At 38.8% G+C, this 17,645-nt stretch overlaps 1 protein-coding gene across 6 annotated transcripts in view; it reads right to left on the bottom strand.

Moving 5' to 3' along the window:
* Positions 1–5,436: 5,436 nt before the first annotated feature.
* slc12a7b (solute carrier family 12 member 7b) overlaps positions 5,437–17,645 on the bottom strand; it is a 99,968-nt gene continuing 87,759 nt past the window's right edge. For 4 of the 6 annotated variants that reach the window (XM_039789655.1, XM_039789659.1, XM_039789658.1 and 1 more), the window contains 4 exons: positions 15,092–15,267; positions 12,991–13,005; positions 10,972–11,105; positions 5,437–8,403 (listed from right to left, as the gene is read on the bottom strand). In XM_039789655.1, the coding sequence (XP_039645589.1) occupies positions 8,312–8,403; positions 10,972–11,105; positions 12,991–13,005; positions 15,092–15,267 (417 nt within the window). In that variant the 3' untranslated portion in view covers positions 5,437–8,311. The remainder of the gene's footprint in view (positions 8,404–10,971; positions 11,106–12,990; positions 13,006–15,091; positions 15,268–17,645) is intronic. The other 2 variants (XM_039789657.1, XM_039789660.1) reach the window with 1 other exon arrangement.

Here is a 17,645-nt window from a genome sequence, read left to right as displayed (position 1 = left end):
TGGTGGAAGAAGTATTCAGATCCTTTACTTAAGTAAAAGTAATAAGGCATCAGAAAAAGGGTCAAAAGCATCAAAAAGAAGTTTCTGTGTTTAATGGTCTCATCATCTCAGCTGGACTTGTAGACCGTTATATTGTCGGCTAGTTTACTTTAGAATCAAACATCAGATTTTATAAACTACATGAGTTCTGTGTGCAGTAATCTTAATGTGTAAAGTAACTAGTAACTAAAGCTGTAACAGATGAATGTAGTGGAGTAACTAAAGTAACTAGTAACTAAAGCTGGAACAGATGAATGTAGCGGAGTAACTAAAGTAACTAGTAACTAAAGCTGGAACAGATGAATGTAGTGGAGTAACTAAAGTAACTAGTAACTAAAGCTGGAACAGATGAATGTAGCAGATGACTAAAGTAACTAGTAACTAAAGCTGGAACGATGAATGTAGCGGAGTAACTAAAGTAACTAGTAACTAAAGCTGGAACCGGATGAATGTAGCGGAGTAACTAAAGTAACTAGTAACTAAAGCTGGAACAGATGAATGTGGCGGAGTAACTAAAGTAACTAGTAACCAAAGCTGGAACAGATGAATGTAGCGGAGAAACTAAAGTAACTAGTAACTAAAGCTGGAACAGATGAATGTAGCGGAGTAACTAAAGTAACTAGTAACTAAAGCTGGAACAGATGAATGTAGCGGAGTAACTAAAGTAACTAGTAACTAAAGCTGGAACAGATGAATGTAGCGGAGTAACTAAAGTAACTAGTAACTAAAGCTGGAACAGATGAATGTAGCGGAGTAACTAAAGTAACTAGTAACTAAAGCTGGAACAGATGAATGTAGTGGATAACTAAAGTAACTAGTAACTAAAGCTGGAACAGATGAATGTAGTGGAGTAACTAAAGTAACTAGTAACTAAAGCTGGAACAGATGAATGTAGTGGAGTATCTAAAGTAACTAGTAACTAAAGCTGGAACAGATGAATGTAGTGGAGTAACTAAAGTAACTAGTAACTAAAGCTGGAACAGATGAATGTAGCGGAGTAACTAAAGTAACTAGTAACTAAAGCTGGAACAGATGAATGTAGCGGAGTAACTAAAGTAACTAGTAACTAAAGCTGGAACAGATGAATGTAGCGGAGTAACTAAAGTAACTAGTAACTAAAGCTGGAACAGATGAATGCAGTGGAGTAACTAAAGTAACTAGTAACTAAAGCTGGAACAGATGAATGCAGTGGAGTAACTAATGTAACTAGTAACTAAAGCTGGAACAGATGAATGTAGGGAGTAAACTAAAGTAACTAGTAACTAAAGCTGGAACAGATGAATGTAGCGGAGTAACTAAAGTAACTAGTAACTAAAGCTGGAACAGATGAATGCAGTGGAGTAACTAAAGTAACTAGTAACTAAAGCTGGAACAGATGAATGCAGTGGAGTATCTAAAGTAACTAGTAACTAAAGCTGGAACAGATGAATGTAGTGGAGTAACTAAAGTAACTAGTAACTAAAGCTGGAACAGATGAATGTAGTGGAGTAACTAAAGTAACTAGTAACTAAAGCTGGAACAGATGAATGTAGTGGAGTAACTAAAGTAACTAGTAACTAAAGCTGGAACAGATGAATGTAGTGGAGTAACTAAAGTAACTAGTAACTAAAGCTGGAACAGGTGAATGTAGCGGAGTAACTAAAGTAACTAGTAACTAAAGCTGGAACAGATGAATGTAGTGGAGTAACTAAAGTAACTAGTAACTAAAGCTGGAACAGATGAATGTAGTGGAGTAACTAAAGTAACTAGTAACTAAAGCTGGAACAGATGAATGTAGTGGAGTAACTAAAGTAACTAGTAACTAAAGCTGGAACAGATGAATGTAGTGGAGTAACTAAAGTAACTAGTAACTAAAGCTGGAACAGATGAATGTAGTGGAGTAACTAAAGTAACTAGTAACTAAAGCTGGAACAGATGAATGTAGCGGAGTAACTAAAGTAACTAGTAACTAAAGCTGGAACAGATGAATGTAGTGGAGTAACTAAAGTAACTAGTAACTAAAGCTGGAACAGATGAATGTAGTGGAGTAACTAAAGTAACTAGTAACTAAAGCTGGAACAGATGAATGTAGCGGAGTAACTAAAGTAACTAGTAACTAAAGCTGGAACAGATGAATGTAGCGGAGTAACTAAAGTAACTAGTAACTAAAGCTGGAACAGATGAATGTAGCGAAGTAACTAAAGTAACTAGTAACTAAAGCTGGAACAGATGAATGTAGCGGAGTAACTAAAGTAACTAGTAACTAAAGCTGGAACAGATGAATGTAGTGGAGTTAACTAAAGTAACTAGTAACTAAAGCTGGAACAGATGAATGTAGTGGAGTAACTAAAGTAACTAGTAACTAAAGCTGGAACAGATGAATGTAGTGGAGTAACTAAAGTAACTAGTAACTAAAGCTGGAACAGATGAATGTAGTGGAGTAACTAAAGTAACTAGTAACTAAAGCTGGAACAGATGAATGTAGTGGAGTAACTAAAGTAACTAGTAACTAAAGCTGGAACAGATGAATGCAGTGGAGTAACTAAAGTAACTAGTAACTAAAGCTGGAACAGATGAATGTAGTGGAGTAAAAAGTCCAATATTTCTCTCTGATATGTAGCGGAGTAGAAAGTGGCATGAAAAGAAAAGACTCAAGTAAAGTACAAGTACCTCAAATTAAGTACAGTACTTGAGTAAATGTACTTAGTTACATCCCACCACTGACTCACTCAGTGTTTCTGAAAGATTCTGAGTTTGTTCAACTGGAGTCAAAGTCTCTACGATCTACTGCAGTGTTATTTCCAACCTTTTTTTTTTTTTGCATGTGACCCCTTAATCTAAGTTATATCTCCTTGTGACTACCTAGCATATTTTGCATGTCTGTGTGAGCAGTGCAATTGAAGAGTTATTTTCCCTTCTCAGATTGTTTCATATAAATCATTTTAGAGGTATGAAAGGGTCAAACTAGTGTTTCACAAGAGAGAAGCAATGTTTTGAAAAAAGTCCAAATAAAAAAAAGCACAATTTAGTGTATTGAAGTGTAGGTTTTTCCTAAATCATCTCCTGACCCCTTGTAGGGTCCCTGTAGGTTGGAAACCTCTCTGTATGAACAGTCTAATCTAAATGTGGCAATAAGTTTGTCAGAAGTGGGAAGGAGGGAAAAGGGCACCCCCAGATAGATTTCAGAAATCCTAAAAAATCACTGGATTAATCTGCTACGTGGCCCCCCATGTTTAAACACATTCTTTTTTTACAGGTATATTAAGCAGTATTTCACTAAAAAAACAATGTATAGACTAATACAAATGGAATCCCTCTCAGTCATAACTTATGACCCACTAGAAGTGTGTGGTGGTGTCTGTATCCTCAGAGCCCCTGCCCTCTGCCGGGATTTTCTCTTTTCTTATTTTGCTGTGTTCGGGACGTTTATGGGCGTCAGCAGAGAGCCTTTGGGCCTCATGTTTGTGTGTCACCCCCAGCCAATGACAGCGTGCAGGGTGTGCAGGCTGTTCTCATTTTCCATACTGTTTTACTGCCGCATCTTGCCCAATGGGAGACCTGCTGACATTTTAACTTACCAAACAGAGTTGGAGACAATGAACCAAATATTTTACTAAGTTCCTCAATATTCAAAAAGTTAAGACATTTTTTCACGTTTGAATCTATTACTCGCAGGGACGTTGTCACTCCCCTCAGCGTTTCATATCGACGCACAAGTTTAACTGACACACACAGAGACACAGACAGGATGTAGCTCTGCATTCACACAAAATCCGGCAATGTGGCACCTTCCAGATGAGGTGTGTGTGTTAATTTGTGCTTTAGAACATAACGGCTGTGAAACAATCAGCAAATAACGTTCTATACCTCTAAATCACAGCTTTGTTCTCAATAACGTTGCTCGCTCTCTTCATTCACTCGCTACCTTACTCGACCACTGCTCTCTCTCTCTCTCTCTCTCTCTCTCTCTCTCTCTGGCTGTTGAGCATAATATCAACTGAAATATTAAAGGTATTACACTTGGACTTTGATATAAACCAGGGCCTCAAGATCAGGTAAAAATGCGAGAGCCATCACTCATGGCCCTCGAAGGTCTGGAGTCCTGGGCAGATGCCCAGTTGCTAATCCAACCCTGGTCATAGTCTTTATGTACCTTTATGTACCGAAACCACACGCATGCACACACACATTGTTTACAACAAGGCCAAGCAGGTGATAACCAGCATAAAAACAAGTGCTAGTGAGACAGTTCATAAATTAATAAAGAAAACCCATCAAGAAAATACTTTCACAAAAAAACATTGTTTGCCAAAGTGAGCTGCATATTAAGAATTCCAATTTGTTAAGAAATTATGAGTGAATACCAAAAACAGTTGGGCAACTTGGGGGCTTTTCCTATTTTATTAATAATAGAAGAAATATGTGTGGCGTCGTTCTATGGATTGCAATGTTGGTCGGTCCATCACTTTGGCTCGGACTGAAATAGTAGTAGTAGTAGTAACAACGATTGGTTGGATTGACATGAAATGATGCTGCTTATTAGAATGAATCCTGATAACTTGACTTTTCCTCTAGATTTAAATGTACTCAGTAAGGTATTTGCTTTATGACCTGCAAAACATTTCCATCAGTCTCAGCTGTACTTTGTGTTAAGTGCTATTTGGCTAATGTTAGCATGCTAACATGCTAAACTAAGATGGTGAACAAGGTAAACATTTCTATTACACATCAGCATGAGCATCATTTGAGCAGGTTAAAGCACCGAGTAGCCTACAGCATCACAGAGCTGCTAGCATGACTGTAGACTCATTCTAACATCCTAAGTTAAACCATGGCTTGCATCACTGCAATGTGATATCAGTCACAGGGACCTTGGTAAGGCCACTAGCCCTTAATGGCTTAAAGCTATGGTGGTAGTTTCTGTCTCCCCCATGAGGAATTCTAAGTAATGACAACAACACTGTCGGCGCGTCCACATGATACAAGCCTCAAGTGACCGCGCACTGCCCCCCCTCCTCCACACAGTTGCTAGTAGCCAAGGAGGACACGGAGGATTAAAAAAACATGACGGACTCTTCAGAAGAGGTCATTATCTTCACTCCAGTTTCTGCGTGTGAAAGTCGCCGGACGCCACAATCTTCTGAACATAGTCCTACTGAGAAATCCAGAGAGAGTTGTGTGGAGCTGATTTAGCTTTGTAGCAACTCATTTAGAAATGGCTTCAATGTAACAGATGTTCATTAATATCAAAAAGTTACGCACTGAAGCTTTAAAATGAAATCATTAATAAAAATAAAAAATATTACGAAAAAGATGATTCTTTGAGTCATGATAAAATGATAAAACTAACATGCTCCTCGAAGAATGAGGTTTTCCCGCAACCAGTGTGACTGAAGTGTGAATCAGGACGCAGACACATTTTTGGTTGATTTCAGCACTTTTAATAATTACTCAGAGGCACAAATACAATTTACAGGGCTACCTTCCTCTATCTGTGTGCCCACAAGTGACTTCCTGTTCCAGCCTGAGGCCTGCCAGCTGAGAAAAAAACAGCAGAAACACAACAGCTTCACCTCACAACAGTGCGCACGGGGGAACACACACACACACACACACACACACACACGCACACACACACACACACACTTTTTTCTGCTGGTCCTCTCACATCACAGAGGCTTTTTCCCTTCCATGAATGTAACATTAGTTCTGAAAGGGAGACGTGATTGAACAACTTTTTATTTCTTCAGCCGAGCCTCAGTGACACCTTGAGGTAGATAACATTCTCCAGTCACCTCCAACATCAGAGCTGAGAAGCACACACTGCTGACAATCCTATTTACCTCCAGAAACTTTATTTTCGGTTATTATTTAGCATCTTCTGTTTAGGGTTTCATGTATTTCATGTTCTCTTTAAGCACAGCTACTGCTATTCATCTCACTCACCAAATTCAAGAACAAGGAAACTTTTTAAATAATTTATCTTTACATCTTTTAATGTTTCAAACTTATTAAAAGTAGACAATGTCAAGTTTATTTATACAGGACTATGTTTTATCTTTGGTGGCTACAAATATAAAACTGAAAGAGTTTGAACTTCCTATAGTGAGAGTTATTTAAACCATTCATTTGTACCCTGGTTTCTTAATACTTTGAGTCCAGGGTTCCAGTCCTGTGTGTTGTGTATGCTGTGTTGAACAAAACACAAAAACGTGACATTTGCTGCCGTCTTCACACATACCGCCTCTCTCTGCCTCCTTCCATAAAAATCACACTGAAAATGAACAACACAAAGTTACAGAGGATCAATTATAATGTAACAAAGACTACATAGAACACAACTATATAGTTACACAGGCATATATGAAAAACTGAACAAAACACAATAAAACACTGATGTTGCATAACTGACAATCAGAAGTCATCATTTCCCTGCAAAGAAGTGCAGGATAATACAACGTTCTGCTTTACAAAATACTGCACAGCTAATTTGAAGAAAAAAAAGAAACTGTGGAGATACACGAGAAAGAGTTGAATTTGCTTCTCCTCTTTACTCTTACACAACATCTTTCTGCAGCATTTAGCCCATGTTAGATGGGTTTAAATGCCCTGGGAATTGCACTGTGAGTTCCATTGACTCAATTATTACTTTGCTGAATTTTAAAAGAATGCAGGCAGGGATGAGCTCTATCAAAAGATTTAAAAAAAAAACTTGTGCTTTTCATTTTTTAAAGATTGTCAATGTAAAAAGCGGTGGCTACTGCATAAGACTCACACAGTTTCTTTCTTTCTTTTGTGATTTTGGCACTTTTAATCCTACACATGCTCATTACAATGAATCTACTCATTCTGGGACTCAAAGCCTGAAGGGTGTTGTTCGCTAAAACATTATAAAAACAACATTTAAACACAAGTATTAGATAGAATGGAATTACTTGCTGCCTGCGTCCTCTTTTCAGGAGGTCATTTATCCGTATCTCGCTCCACCTATGTAAGAAGAATGTAGCGGTGTTTTGACCACTGTCAAGTGTAGGCGATAGAACCAGGTGAGAGTACACGATGAATTAAAGCCTAAACGATCGATAGTGCAAAGTCAACAGTGCTGTAACTACGCCGATAGGTGAAGAACTACACTAATTGACGTGTCAATTTGTGCTTTTACATTTAGCAATTTGTTAAATGCCAACAACAATTCTGAGGGCAAAATAAACATTTCATGTGCAAACCAATTAGCCAATCGACTATTTCATTAAGCTCCTGCATGCTGTCAAACAGCCCTTGGATTAAAAAAAACATAAATCTATAGTTACTCCCAACTGAACACTACTTCTCTTACCATAAATATGTATACATGTGCGTTTGATATGTCATTCTATAAAGCTTACAAAGGGTCCCAGAATATTAACTATGGCTGTTTTCCCTAATAAAACAATAGTGTCCTTTGAGGGTGGGATGTTCAAGATCACATATCGGTACCAGATATCTGAAAATGCTCCCATCCACTTAACAGAAGGTGATCCAACATGTGGTGCACGTTCAGCATCCTCCCGGACTCCCGGCCCTTCACTACATGATTTAAAAGGCGAACAACTACAGAACACTCCAACTACAAATGCTGCTTTAGGGAGGACAACGTTGGCGGCTCTACAACCCCAACCAGGACGTTCTAGAAGCTTCTAAACAGACTGCCCGCCCTCTCTGTAGTTCAGACTGAAGCCAGTTTCCTAATTATTTAAAATGAAAACATTTAGCACAAATGGTGATGCAGAACATACAGACCACCAAACTGTAATATTTGAAAATCCAGTATGAGTTGTTACGTAACTTGTTCTCTCTGTGCATGTTTTTTTTCTCAGGCCCAGTAAACATAAAGACTACGAGGGTCATATCATCAGCACACACTTCTTTGCTTTAAACAGTGAGTGCCAGTAACATGACAACATCGACACAAGAGGGAAAGAATATGAACATGTAATAGGACAAATAATGTTTTTCAGAGTTAAACGAACAATATAAAGTGTCTCTATGCTCTATCTTCCACATGCGGGGCTGCTGTGGCCCAGCGTGGACACACACTGGGGCCGCTCTCCCAGCCAGTCAACCGATTCAACGCTGTTTCCTTCATCCTGGGGTCCTTCAAACCATCTGTCAATCACAAGTGGTCCCGCCTTACAACAACCCCGCCTTCCATGAAAACAAAACAAATTAGGCTTCTTCCCCGAAAATGCCTGGTGACCGGTATCCATGGCAGCAGCTCGTGTGCAGGGTGGGGCGTGAGAGGTTTGGTTTTTTGTTAAGAGTAGATGGTGATGACTTCGCGGCCGCCGCCTCGGACCAGGAGGACCCGGTTCAGACCCTCGAGGAGAACCTCCAGGAACTCCATGTCTGAGAAAAGCAGTCAAGAAATAAAACGTACGGCCAAGTTACAGTGAGCAGCACAATTTCATCCTGTACCACATCATATCCCTCCACTCCACCTTCATTCCTACTGTCTACACCAGGGGTGTCAAACTCATTTTAGTTCATGGGCCGCATACAACCCAGTCTGACCTCAAGTGGGCCAGACCAGTAAAACCAGTGCATAATAACCGATAAATAACAGATCAAAATGTGTCCCTTTCTTTTGGTGAAAAGAGGTACAAGTTCATAATTAAGAATCTATTGACAGAACAGATGATGAACAGCCAAAAAGTGCAATTTCAAAAATATGTCTGTCAACTGTATTTTAGTTAAGATGGAAAAGGAAGTCTGAACATGATATTCCTTGGGAACACACCAAGAACACAGGCTTCCTATTTACCTCGGTGAAGAAATGGAACTGGTCAATTGTTTTTTTGGAAACACAACACTGTGTCAACTCCTCTCCTTTTTGACAAAGACATTTTTTCACCAGCGGCTACTGTATGTAAGCACGTATGTAGCATGTAATAATAACGTATCCAGCATAGGGCCTGCTACACTTATTAGGAAAGCGTGAGCCCCAATGGACAAACACATATTGGAAATCTAGAATGAATGACATCTGGGCAAACTTCACACTTTGCAAAGTCACCCAGTGGACCAGATTGGACTCTTTGGCGGGCCGGTTCTGGCCCTACAGCCATTTGTTTGACGCCCCTGCACTACTAATCTGCAATAACTTATTTATTGGCCAATTAGGGGCAATGCAAATAAATTGAGAATAAAACAATGAATTATTATCACCTTCAAAGTGGCTTTATGTAACTTTCAGTTTGTGTTGATTCTAGTGGCCACTTTGGCCGACACCTGCTGTCATAAAGCTCTTTTCTTTACGGTGCTGTATTACCCACTCTATATTACTGAGTTAGTGTTACAGGGAGGTCATATATTCACGATGAATATTTTGCTCAGACAGAAAATCATTCATTTACAATAAGAGAATATGTAACAGAGGCATCGTTGCATTTCCAGTGTAGCATACAGTAACTTAGTCTACTTTGGATGGATCGTGAGATAAACCAGGTATCACTGTCACTGGGTCACGGGCCAAAGCATTAAGAGATTGTTGTAGCATCCAACGTAGTAATATCTTATAATAATATAACACATTTCGTGAAACCCACGGACGCTTTACACAGGTACAGGGGGACAAGGGAAAAGAAAATAGTAGGGGAACACAAACACGGACTAAAAGGAATAAAATGTCTGCTCTAAATAGAACGGGGAGGTCATTTAATGTCGGCTACTGGCGTACAACCACATCGCTCAATCTGAAGTTACTTTATGAATGAAATAGACATATTACATATCTGAGGGCCAATACCAGGTCGGTTTTGAATCATTTACAATCCCATAATGTTCTCCATCTGTTGAAAGGCCGACTGAGATTGACTCGGTGTTTCACCCGTTGTCTTTCACTTTCCCTTTCAGCTTTTAGTTGATCTTTGTTTCATTCCCTTCTTTCCTGTGATGGTCCTGCCCCAGTATCAGCCATAACTACAACAGATAACTTCTAGAATAACATTAGAATACAATTAGGCCTATATAAAGAACTCTCCTGCTACCTTTTACCTGGCTCCACTAACCTGGCATACACTAACACAGGCTTTTCTGGTGTTCCAAAGAAATCTGTGACCCTTCAGAATGTGTTACTGTAGCTCCGTCTACCTGCCCTAAATCACTCTGTGACTTCGCAGGAAAAATCAGACCAGGGCAGAGACATTATGATAACTATATGAAACTAGCGGTCTTTTCACTGTTAGTCTCGTTTGCTGTTACAGGTCATTTATGATCATCAGATAGAACATTACACAGTTTCAGAAACATGTAAAAGTTACATATAGTCACTTTAAAGTTAATATAGCATACCTGATAGCAAACACTTATTTAAACATCCAGCAGTTACAGAGCAACATTAGCCTTCTCTTGGAGTTGTGTTTGTGTCCACCTGATGAACGTAATAGTCACTCTCTCTTAGCTCGGTTTTTGGTCAGGGGGAAATATCTGGTTCTTTAGCTGCTAAATGCATGGGTTTCAAAACCACTAAAATTAGTCATACTGTTCATAAGGTATGAGCTGTTTTTTATGAGTGGTCAAGGACAGAAAGTGCAGTTTAGTAATCCGTCTCTTTGCCAGTGTGCATTGTGTTTGAAAATAAAATACATTGTGTTGAATGGAAAAAAAAGAGTTCTTTTTTTTACCCAGACATTTAAAAAAATATGTTTTAAAGCTGGAATTGCAATACCGAAATACCGTCATAGCGTGATATTTTTGCTGAAGGTTATCACACCGTCAGAATCTTATACCGGCCCATGCCTAGCTGGTAGTGTACAGTGGGCTTTAAGAACAGATTTTGGGCCCGACAGAAACTCACTATAAAGCTCTGTAAAGCCGAGGGGAGCTGCAGATTTAGTTGATAATTCACATTGCCACGTTGCCATTTGATACAGTTTTTATTATAAAAGCATGTATTATAGCTGCTCTAAAGGATACAGTTTTCGTCTCCTCCTCTGTTCCTTGGTGGTCCGGGCATGTTGAGCAGAACCAGGTGAGCCCCCTGCGACTTGTTGACCACCACCTCGTTCATCTTGACAGCTGTGTGCATCCGGCGAACATTGGACTGGTTCCTAGTTTTGATGTGAAGGTCACAGTGGGAAAGGAAAGCACTGAAGAACACTTCAATGACTAAACTTCACCCTACACTTCATTAGGGATACGTGTACTACTGTACTATAGCCTTCAGGGGTTCATCAAAATGACAAACTAGAGCTGCACTGTGCTAGACATTTCTCTCTGTGCACTGAAGGTTTGTAAAGATTTTGATTCAGGTAATCACGGACATCGTATAAAACTACAAAAGGCCTTTTTCATGGTATACCTATTTGTCCCATAGCTTTCTCAGTTCCATACTACATACTGATTAGAAGGAGGGTTTGAGTATATAGTGTGTTCACAATAGAAAAGTAACAAAAGTCACTCTATCTTCAGTCTCTACTGACTCCAAAAACATCTTGAAATACAAGACAAGTTGAGATCTCCAACTATCTAGGGAGGTCCCCGACACGTATGCATGTATTTAAAAAAAAAAAAGGCGACAAATGTCGGACAAAGTGACAAAAACTTACTCAAAAAGTGACAAACGTGTAAAAACAACTGTCAAAAACATTGAGCTTGACCTTTATTTCCTAGCCCTCCTTCCCTTCCCCTAAGTGTCAGGCTGCCATTGTAAATAAGAACCTGTCCTTAATGACTTGCATGTAAAAAAAGGTGAAATAAAAAAAGAAAAAATACCAGGACCCTGAAACTGAAGCAGCTAAATGGAATTCAGCCATGATTCATGTTATCATTTACAGCTGTGCCTTCCCTACCGCGGCATGTCAAAATGTCTTCTGTGACAATAGCCTATTGTGGCAATACGGCAGCTTTCCTGGGAAAAACAGGAGCTGCGCACTGGAAAACAATATTTTAAAAATCATAAACCTTTGAGCCAGCACTTGATTATGCCTTCCTCTTTAAATGAATAATAACTTTATTTACCAAGCAGCTGGAAAACTCAGCGAGTCTTTGTATAACGGAAAAACTAATCTAACTAAATGCTTTTCCGACTTGCTTATGAATTCAAACATCACCAACACACTGTGTACTTCTAGAGAAAACACCAGTATAACACATAACCACATTTTAGTTAAAGCATTCTGTATGTTAGCCAAAGACACAAATGAGAACACAAAGCATGGAGACTGAAGCGTATTGAATTCCAAATAAAGAGGCAGCATTTTAAGACAAAAGGGACACTCAGTATCACACCCTAAAGTCATTTGGTGTTTATTATTGCTGAGTGTGTCATAGTCAATTATACATGCTGTAGTCTTTCAAATGAATTGAATCCTGTTTATTAATAGTTACCACTGTCAAAAATAGCATCTCCCATCCCCTATCTCTTTAAACGTTGCCTCTTTATCGTCCCCTTCACATTGTTAGATCAAAAGCGATAAAAGCACAAGACGTCGACTGCCAGAAGCCAACTTACATTAAGCAGAAAAACTAATTCACAAAATTCTGCTTTCCATGCTACTGAACGAGAAAAAAAACATTTTAGATTTTCATGTCAACACCACATTAAAAATGTTTTTTTTTTTTTATTTGCTCATCACTTTTAAAAAAGGTAACTGGAAAGCACAAAGTTGCTCATGCATACAAGCAATGTCTTCAATAGTACATGCAAATTAAGTCAATGAAGGCTTTTCCGCCAACATACTGGTTGAACAGGAAGTCCATGCATATTAGGACACACTAACAAGGACGTGCACACACACACACACACACACACACACACACACACACACACACACACACACACACACACACACACACACACACACACACACACCAACAACAACAACAGAAATGCGAGCACGAGCTGGAGGACACTGAACAAAGCTACAGTCACCACAGCAGCAGTACACACATACAGTACGGCCTAGAGCAAAAACAACAAAAACTGCGACTTACAGACTCTCCCACTCTCTAGAAGGAGGAAAATGGGACAGAACAACAGAAACAGGCTTAGATGCTTCCTAGATCAGCTCTCCAGCTCCCTCCACCACACCACATGCTTCCACCTGTCCCAAGCGGCTCGTCATGACACAAAAGGTGAGCCATGAAACCCCCCAAAAGTGACATGGAACCGTTTGATGTGTGTGGTGAGGCTTTATTAAAAAAAAGTAGCCTCCATTTCTTTCTGTCCTGTGTAACAAGTATTACATAATTGTCTAATTGTCAATTTCTTTTTTACATAATCGCCGTTTATTTGTTTAAAGGGTATGACTGTTTTGTTTAGATGTGCCAAATTGTAATTACATCAGTAATTATTGGTCAGAAAAAAAATGTTTTATGATAATAAAGATTCTAAAGCTGGGTACTTGTGTTATTACATTATCTGGGTCACTTAACCAAAATATGTTTCTGGGATTCCTTCAAAACTTAATTCTTTAAGTAATAAATAAAAAAAAGAGACAATTATATTGTTAATTGCAATAATTTCTGAGACAATTAATCGTACAGCAACATATGGAATTATTGTATACTCCTGTGAGATTCTCCGATGTGTTTACGATGGCTAATTTAAATTACAAACATTAGGAGCCAATATAAGTGGACTGGGACACACCTGATGAAGTCCACACATTGGTAGTATGGACAGTATGGGATGAGAAGGTGTTAGTCTAAACAGCAAAGAGGTGTGCATGTGGTCTGGCCATGCGCTAAGACTGAAATGGCTGAAAGTGTACACACAAACACACCCACGCCAAATGCAGCCTGATTGCACACGGCATGCAGTGAGTCGTCCCATTTCAGCCAGTCAGGCTCAGAAGCTTTGGCACCATCCTGAAGCATTGTCAGTACTTAATGTGATGTGGTTTACTCTGCACATTAGGGCAGTACTCTGCACTGTGCATTTAATCATATTTTATTCGCGGGTACGATTTCCTAACGATCACAAAAAACACGAGTAGTAGAGAGAGACAATTATTTCAAGTTTTGCAAGTAAACTCTTATTTTGTCTTGTGTTCTGAATGAAAAAAAAAAAGTATTAATGGAAATTTCAGAGCTTAAGATGTTTTCACTGTTGATTTGTTTGACTGTTTCACTTGTTTTTTAAGGGGGCTTTCACACCTGAAAGTCTGTACCAAGGTCCGGGCCAAGGTTCATGTGTTTGTTACAGTGTATACATTTGATCTGGTAAGACTCATCCCGGATTGGCTCGCCCTGACATTCTTACCCTAACTAAACCGATCCCACTCTTGCCTAAACCCAACCCTCCTCTTGCCTAAACCTAACCAACCCAACCAGAGCAGGCAACGAGTAGTAGCCATTCAGGGTTGAGTTCCCTAATGAATATTCATGAGTCTTCCCCTACCACCCTGCAAAAAGTTTTTTCGCTCCCTGGTCTTATAACACGATGATAGTCTGCCAGAGCTTCCTGATTTCGGTCCAAAAGTCTGAACCATCCAAAAAATGCTTTCACACTAGAAACAAACCGCTCCATGATTCAGCTTGATCCGGACCGAGACTACCTCTTTTGATCGGACCAAATTTTGGCCGTTTGGTCGGGGGGAGCTTTCACACTTGGAATTTTGATTTGGATCAAACTGAAAAGTCTGAAAGTCTGGACCAAACGAAGTAGGTGTGAAAGCTCCCTAAGTTCAATAATTGCAACATTTTTCCAAAAGGCAATTACTAATCGTGTTAAATAATCGTGATTTCAATACTGACCAAAATGATTCGTGATTAGGATTTGTTTTTTCCATAATCGAGCATCCATACTTTAACATCCTTTTAATACTTAAAAATACTAAATATCTTGACATTTTAAACTGGTGAAACGGTATTCAAAATGGTGCAAATGTCTCTTACAAGGCACACGCGATAAGACCATCTTTTCACCACCAGCTTTACATTAGTTTTCAAAAGCATATACAGTTGACTTGACACTCCTTAAAGTTACAGATCCTCGAGGCAAAACTTTCACTTTTCCTTCTTTTTAGCCCCCTAAGATATGAATGTACAGAGGTTGTCTTTTAAGTGTTGCTTAAACAAACAATATACTTACGGTTTCATGTTGAACATGTCGCGTACAGCCACATTGGCATTGTACTCTCGGTTACGATTACGCTCTGTGAAGAGCTTGTCCTTGGTCCAGGTCATGTGAACCCGATCGGGCCCAGTGTCGGCCTTGTCATTTATGGCAGCGTGAGACGCTGTGTTTCTGTCATGGATGAGCTGGGCCTAGAGAGAAGGATGAGGAAATCAAGTATTAACCAGGAGATATTTCAGGGGAGAGACGACAGAATGGAAGCTATAAACAAGGAAAGGTGGTAACAAAACTACGGAAGAGGATTAGGGCCACATGTGAAAACATTTATTGAGTTCTGAGTTTAAAGTCAGAATTCTGAGACTTCTTTTTTTAAAACTTCAAATAATTTTTGTTAAGACTTTAAAAAAAGTCAGAATTCTGAGACTAAACTCAAATACATTTTTTCACATGTGGCCCTAATCGTCTTCCGTACAAAACAATAGCCAGGACTCTAAGGAATGAAATAATGAGGATAACAAGAGGGAGTCCAAGATAATCTCAGAACCACAAAGGACTTAATTGAGAGAAATAGGAGTAAGAAATAAAAAAAAGTTAATAAATGGTGCAAAAAAAGTTACAGATTGGCCAGTGAGAAAGAAAACCGGGACCTAGGAGGAAGGAAAACCAATAACATTTCTTCGACAAGTTGATGCACATTGGGTGAAACATGCTAGAGAATAACGAGAATAATACAAACCTGTTCAGCTGTTACAACAATGACAACACACATGGACCATAAAAGAACAAATATACATTGGACATTACAAGATAAAGTTTCTCTGGGCAGACTGGAGGCCCCAGCTAAGGGTTGAAACACAGTACGTATGGTGACTGACAGGAACAGAGCAGTGGAAGTGGGAATGATCCGGGCTGGGAAGGTACAGCAGTGGTGGAAGAAGTATTCAGATCCTTTACTTAAGAAGTAAAAGTACTAATACCGCACCAAAAATACTCTGTTACAAGTAAAAGTCCTGCATTGAAAATGTTACTTAAGTAAAAGTATTTCAGTTGGACTTGTAGGCCATTATATTGTTTAATTTATAACATCGTATTTTATAAACTAAATGTGTTTTATGTGTAAAGTAACTAGTAACTAAAGCTGTAACATATGAATGTAGTGGAGTAAAAATACAATATTTCTAGTAGAAGTAGAAAGTGTTATGAAAAGAAAAGACTCAAGTAAAGTACAAGTACCTCAACATTTGTAAATGTACTTAGTTACATTCCACCACTAAGGTACAATATGATGTTATCCAAGTGTTTAAAATGGATACAGGACTTCCAAAGATTACTACACATGCTTACAATATGAAATTTAAACAAATATAAAGAAGCCTATAATACAGGGATAGTGCAGCGGTAATACAGCACAGCAGTAGCATGGCAGATTAGGATTAACATACTGTACATCATTATTATATAACGTATAAATTAGTTTCATTACACTGGTTACAACGTTCTTCTCTTCTGTTACTGTGTCTGTGTTACAGAGTACAATGTCAACATTTATACAGCCACAGCCAATGACAAAGGATAACAATAAATGATGGGTATTATTATCTGTCATCATAAAAGATAAGGATTATGGCCTCTGTGCTCCTTGGTACCAGTTCATATTTGATAAAGCCATAATAAATCTTCATAAAATATAGGCAGTGCTCAGAAAACAGCAGGCTGGCTATGTAAACATAGGGCTTACTGATTCAAATAATCAGTTTTCAATGTCTTCATTGTCCTTCAATACATGTAGAAGGGAGGCTATTTGGTAGTTTCTGGAACAGAAACCATTTCCCGTTATGCCAGCTGTGACTGTTACTGTACAGTATGGACATGGGTTACAGGTATGAGTGGCAGGAGGGTGGGAGATGACAGGGGGTTAAGCTAAAGTGCACAAAGAGAGTACAGTATTGTCAAGTCAGAACGGTTAGTATATGCAGCCTGGGTCGCAGCCCTGTCAGGCTGTTATGCTCAATCAACAGCAGTAAAAATGCAAACGTTTGACTCAATTTTCAGGTTTCTGTGGCTAGAGCTGTAACAATTCCAAAATTTGCTGTGAAATTAATTGTCTCAGAAATGGTTGTGATTACCAATATAATTGTCTCTTTCGGTCAAATTTAAAAATAGTTCTTTATTTATTACAATTTAAAAAAGTTTTAAATGAATTCCAGGATCCATCGTTTGGTTATATCAGTGTTATGTGACCCAAATAATGTCATAACACAAATACACAGCCTATGAATTAAACTACGGCTCTTTATACATAAAAAAAATTCTAACTGTACCCCCATTGTCATTTTTGTTGCTATGAACGTGCCAACAATTAACAATTGAAGAAATAATAAAAATAGTCTGACTAATAATCACTTATATAATTACAATTTGGGATATCTAAAAAAAATCCCCATTGACTGTAAATATAAATGGACAAAGCATCCGGTTCGGCGAAGTGCTGTAAATGTGGAAGTGCCTTAAAACTGTATTCTATCTGAATTCCAGCAGGGGGGAGACTCCTTAAACCTGCATTCTATCT

This window comes from Perca fluviatilis, chromosome 22 (genome assembly GCF_010015445.1).
Source record: "Perca fluviatilis chromosome 22, GENO_Pfluv_1.0, whole genome shotgun sequence".
Taxonomy (NCBI): domain Eukaryota; kingdom Metazoa; phylum Chordata; class Actinopteri; order Perciformes; family Percidae; genus Perca; species Perca fluviatilis.
Note: the sequence above shows the minus strand (reverse complement) of the source record. Positions and strands in the feature narration are given on the sequence as shown.